Source organism: Anopheles darlingi, chromosome 3 (assembly GCF_943734745.1).
Source record: "Anopheles darlingi chromosome 3, idAnoDarlMG_H_01, whole genome shotgun sequence".
NCBI lineage: Eukaryota > Metazoa > Arthropoda > Insecta > Diptera > Culicidae > Anopheles > Anopheles darlingi.
In genome coordinates this window covers 57326042-57332041 of record NC_064875.1, presented here as the reverse complement: position 1 = coordinate 57332041, position 6000 = coordinate 57326042, and the positions used below count along the sequence as shown (strand labels likewise).

Genomic DNA, 6000 nt, shown 5'->3' with positions numbered 1-6000 from the left:
CAATGGTTGAAACGGGTCGCTTCCATTTGCATCCTCATTCGCCTCATACTGACTAGATTTCTCTGCTCATCATCATCATCATCATCGGAACCATCAGCATGGTCTCTCCGAACATAGGATTTGTTAAAAATGCTTAATACAGACTCAGTTCCACTCCTCACTTTTGCCCATCATACGATCTCCCCCCACAAACTGTTGCTGTCCACAACTAGTATCCAGTTTTGCAGAAGTTATCCAGTGAGCCGCCAACCATACAGCGGGGCATATAGATAATAACACACGAATGGTATTGGGATGCTGGTTAAAGTGTGGTTTGCGTAGTGTTCTTTATCCCTTTAACATATGTTCATACGTTTTCTTATTTTAGAGTTATGCAATGCAATGCTTAATGGGTATATTTTGTGTATAGCCATGCGAATACCTTTCGCATTGAGATTACAATTCCATATAAATACACTGCAGATACGCACTATTAATGGTTTTTCTTGTTTAGTTTGGTAAAGGGATAGACGTCAAATAGAAGCACAACCAAGAAACGCTTGCCTCGCGAACGATCGCTCGATCGATCGAGCTCAACATGGGGGTGCAAAAAACACAAACCAAAAACACACACATTCCTCCTACCACACATTACGCAACTTCTAAGCTTTTCGCTTAGTTTTCGTCACAATAGTAAGCACGAAAACGCGGAACGATTGCTCGTTACTTTTAATAATGTATCTGCAATATACGCAAGCTACTGCATCCCTCCTCCCCGTTAGTGGTGTTGCTACCGTTTTGTTGGACAATGATGGCGGTGGCTGGACCACCTCACCGATCACCACCAATCGCAACCATCCCCGGCGGGGCGAGGGGCAAGATGTAAAAAAAATGCTTCCAAAAATAGCGTAATCGCGATCGCGCGCGCACTCCCCAGCTATTCATCATATACACGCTACATATATAATCTGCTTAAATTCTGTTCGGTTTGATTTAATAACACACGGTTAGATTGCTAGCTTGTCGCCCCTCCATTCTCATGCTCGCTGCTTCTCCGGTGCACATCGTTAGTTTAGCTTTTGTAGCCGTCCACCCTCTGGCTTCCTTGGGGGTGGGGAAGAAGCTATGCTCGAGTGTTATTTTGGTGCAGGGAACATCGGTCTTTATGGTTTTGGAAGAAATACACAAACGGAAACCACGGTTTGAGGAAGCCAGTTGATAGATAGAAGTTCAAATGAAGTGTTCGATAAGTGATCGATCGATGCGATCATGCGTAAAGGGGAACATAACAAATCTAATGCGCGTACCAGGCACTCTGTCACTTTTCTAAGCTGCCCCCTCCGTAAAACATACGCCCGAATCATGTACTAAAAATCAGTCACAGTTCCCCGTTCCCGCTAAGACGGCTACCAAAGCTGCAAAGTTTCTATGACTAAGCGAAAAAACGTAATAAATGTTTCCTTGATGTATGTGCGGCGTGTGTGTAAAAAAGCGCATCATGGAGACACCGCATCTGCTGCTGAAAGTCCCTATGCTGCCGTTAATCGCGTAAATGATACTCAAAATACAACGGTTGTATTGCATCGCTTCCCGGCCTCCTGCACACTGCACTGCGTTTGTAAATGGTTTCTGCCTCTTTTTTTTAACAATAATGTATAACAACGGCGTATAATAACAATAAGTCTCTCTGATCGCAGGAAAACCCTTCGGAACAGAACGCGCGTGGACGCTTTGCTAGTGGGCGCGTTCCGGATAAGTGTTGCGTGTTGATCCAACGAACTGATGCCTCTCTTACGATCATCTTACTGGGGGGGGGGGGGGGGGGGGGGGCGATTTTAGGGAGCTTAATACTAATTCTGCCGCTTGCCGTTAGCCGTTGATAAAGCGAATTTGTGCTGGTGTCTTACTTACGATAATCTCCCCCTCCCCACCCACCATGCGGCTGCATAATAATGATTCTCCGTTAATTCTAATTTCACAGCAAACAACCAAAACAAAACAGGACTCAATCGAGCGAGCGAAGAACGTGTCTCGTCGCAGGCCTATGGCCGCAGTGTTGCCTCCCCATCACATACCTCACTTCCATATCATTATAATTTTTATTTTATTCCTCGCGTCCACCACCGACACCGACCTCCACACAGCTCACAGCAGCAACATCAGCAGCAGCATCAGCAGCTCAGCTTCTTGGCGCTGTTCCAGTAGCGTTTTAAACGTAGATGCTTTTCCCACCTTAGGTTTTTGTTTTTATTTTTGTTTTGTTGTTTTTTGCTTCGGGTTTTATATGTGGTTTTCAACCGACGTTAACCTTCATAACCGTCTCCACCTGTGTTCTACCTTATTTACGATTTATGCGTTCATGCGTTCCCATTCATTCATTCGTGCGCTCCTGTAGCCCAACCAACTCCCGGGGCCGTCGTTCACACCGTCACCATTCACCTTGCCCCCCGCACTACCATAATTTTTTTTTACACGATCACACGATCGCTGCCATCCGCGTCCCTGTGTTTCTCTCTATCTCTCTGTCTGTGAGTGTGTTTGTTAGTTTTTTGTTGTTGTTTTATTTTGTCTGTACCTAATGATAAGATTTTTAGTCTGGAGGAGTAACAACATTCAAACAGGACTATCGGGTAAAGTTATTTAGGATATAAACATTTGATTTGCTCTTATCTACTCCACACCAGATCCACGATCGATAGTATGTATAATGGTTGTAGCCTGCGTGTGGTTAGAGTAGTAACATTTAATGCAACATTTTTTTGTTGATTTTTTTTTGCAAAGATAGATCACGGGACTAGCATAAACTTGAGAAATATCGGGATTTCGGCTTTTGTTTTGCTCTTCCTTTTTCCAAGCTTCCTTCTCCCTTGTCCCTTCATGCTATCGATTCTCGAGTAAAAAGGAACCCTCCGTTACATCTTTGCATGGCTCGTACAACAACAATCAAATCAAAACTAAAAACATGAGTTCTTGTTCAAAATCATACCTTTTATCGCCTATCTCACACACACACACACACTCACACACACACAAACACTCCATGTAAAGCGTGTTCAACTATGAGCTGACCAAAAGTGGTTCGGGTTTGCGTATAAAGTTCTCTTATTCCCTATGCTCACGGGCATGTTTGCCGTATCAGCTCCAGCAGCCAGGTCCTGTGTTAAAGCACTTTACGTAACAAAGAATTCCGGTGTGCTCGCGGTTAAACCGTGCATATTGAACTAATTCGGCGCGCAAGGCTCTAGACGAAATTCAGCCGTTGCCACTTTGGAAGAAGGTGGAAAAGCTTTGCTCAGCGAACCAACGGGTAATTGCATTTAGATGTTTATGGGAAAACCAGAGTATAAATTAACATACAGTGAAAAACGAACGGTATTGCTGCAACGTTCGATGAGTAAGTGAAACAGGAGAGAGAGCGCTGCTGCAATCGGGTGCCGATGATGCCCACTAGGAGGAAGAGTGCTGCTGAAAACCGATCGAGGCGACAACCTTTACAGTAGCAGTCGGGCAAACTCTGAAAGTAGAAAATACAGCCAAACGAAGAAACAGGTCGAGAGAAAAAGAGAAAAAGAGAAAAAGAGAGGACGAGAAATAAAGGAAAACGATTAAAACCTTGAACTTTAATTGTTATCATTAGTGGCTTTCAGAAGAAAAAAGCATAGTATAGTAGAGTCAAGAGCGCAAGAGGAAGCAGATCCTGAAGCATAACCCCGGATGCAGCCAGTCGTCCACCGGTCCGTATCCTCTTGCGATAAGATCGGACAGGCACCATCTGTGTTTTCAATTGTTTCTCCAACCGATTAATTGAAATACGTATACGTCGCTATTAGGGACCTGAACTACACCAAGGAACTAACGACGGGTGACGAAATAATGCAAAGACGCATTTCCTCCACGGGAAAAAGGATTCTCATTTCATTTGAGTGTTTTAATGTATGCAGAGTTTAATTCGTGTGTACATCGTTTAAAGCTATCGTCGTACTAGTTAACTGCTAGTGTCTACTCATCTCGCCGCGCACCAGGTTAGGGGTCTACGAGCTGCCATAGTGCCAGATCTTAAAGATCATCGATCGTTCGACCCACAATAATACCTGCATCACACATACACGCACACACACACACATACGCACCTTTCGGTCACACACTCGTGGGGCACACACTTACACACACACACTCTCGGATTCGCACATCAGCTGCAGCTCATACTAACGATTACAGACTAAGATAAAGGAGAGTGATCCAAAGGAAGAACTTTCCTATCTAACATTACGAGCATCCTTATGCACTAAACGACCCATCTCTGCACTGCACTAATGAATCTATTCCACCCTTCGGCGAACGAGGAAATCTAGAGGCAAGGAGGCGACAGGTCCGCGTTACTTGGTATGCTCGGTAAGTGAGCTTCGCCACCGTTCGTCGCCGGCTCATTTCTTCACCGGTTGCACCAGCGTATCGATATTGTTAAGGAAAAAGTTCTGGAAGTCTGGAAGGAGAGAAAAACGGAAAAGGGGAACAAAGAGGCAGAGAAAGGATTAACGTTCAGTTCAGACCGACTCCTTTCGTGCCCGTGCCCGTGCTGCTGCTGCTGCTGCTGCTGCTGCTACTCCAAGTGCTTGCCTTGGCTATCTGGCTGGCGGCACAAGCGGCAGACAAATGATGGAAAGAGCGAGCGAAACAAACAGAACAACATTTGGAGCGCATAATTCGAGCACCAATAGGGGAATGATTGCTGTTACCACCACCATCAGCAAAAAAACAAAAAACAAAACAGAAAATCGTTTGCTACACAGAGATAACTACTGACGTGCGTATGTCAATCACTCGCGGACCAGCAGCAATGTACAATGCACAAGGCACGTGAAAAGGTGCACGCAGCTGAGCGAAGAGCGCACCGAAAAAAAAAAACAAAACACAATACTAACGCGGTTGAGCTCGTGCACAGTGCAACGTGCACACTATATGCAGCACTAAAGACACACGGACAGAGAGACAGATAGACAGACAAGTACACGCGCAAGAGAGACAAACACACACACATACGCATTCGCCCTTTCGTTCATGCGATCAGTTAAACTTGCGAACACCAACTTGAGTTTTGGTGCAAAAGAGATAAACCAAGATAGTGCTGGTCAGGCATGAATTTGTCATCACAAAATGGAATCGCCCACTCGTCCCTGACTTCCCTATTTACATATTGCGCTTCCACTCCAGCAGAACGAGCGAAAAATGGGAGCGATCGTGCGACACATAACGTTGGCTTGGTCAGCTGCCATTCTTTATCCATTTTTATGGCGAAATAAATGACACTTTATCATAGTCCGGTATGGGGGGTTTTGGGTGTTGCACCAGAGTCCCAGCGACCCCGAAATGGGAACCGCAATGCGCCATTGTGATGGGTAGCAGGGGCCAAGCAATGGGCCCCCCTGGATTGGACTGGACGGAACGAGAAACATTTTGTTGCAGGTTTTATGACATTTTCCGAGGGGTGGGGCGGGGAAAAAAACATTTTTACAATCATGAGACAGCGAGCCCCAATCCCCCGAACACTGAACCAGACGACGACATGGAGGGAATATTTCATTCGGAATCCCCTGGTTGGTTGGTTTCGATGCTGCCGTTGGTGCAATTTCCAGCGATCATCGCTAGGTGTCGTCATCCAGCCAACGTTTCTTATCCTCGTACACCATTGGAAGCTGTCTGTGTGTGCGTGTGAGTGTGTGTGTGTGAGTATTCGGAAAGAGAGACAACGGTTCGCGTAGGTTCCTTTGCCGGTCCCATTAAGTCCGGTGCTCAGTTTAATGGTTTAATTGGTCGACTATTAATTTTAGTGCACCATAAACTTCACACACCACAAAACCGCATCGCTACGATCGCGCCCGAGCTTCCGAGTCCTGCTCGGAGAGCCTTCCCTGCCTGTTGGCGTCTGGTTGGCTTCGGGGTTTTAATTAAATTAAAACCCCGCTGCTGCTTTCGGCTATTGGCAGCCCGAAAAACCCGAAGAGCCAACCAACAAGCCCGGGA

The 6000-nt window shown here is 45.8% G+C and overlaps 1 protein-coding gene across 5 annotated transcripts in view; it reads right to left on the bottom strand.

Annotated features, from left to right (window-relative positions):
• Positions 1-6000, bottom strand: part of LOC125957447 (calcium-binding protein E63-1) — a 51872-nt gene that overhangs the window by 1233 nt on the left and 44639 nt on the right. The window contains exon 5 of one of the 5 annotated variants that reach the window (XM_049690147.1): positions 1-3493. This exon is cut by the window's left edge and continues 1233 nt beyond it. In XM_049690147.1, coding sequence (XP_049546104.1) covers positions 3471-3493 — 23 coding nt within the window. In that variant the 3' untranslated portion in view covers positions 1-3470. Of the gene's footprint in view, positions 3494-3564; positions 4463-6000 lie in introns of those variants that run through there. The other 4 variants (XM_049690145.1, XM_049690149.1, XM_049690150.1 and 1 more) reach the window with 4 other exon arrangements.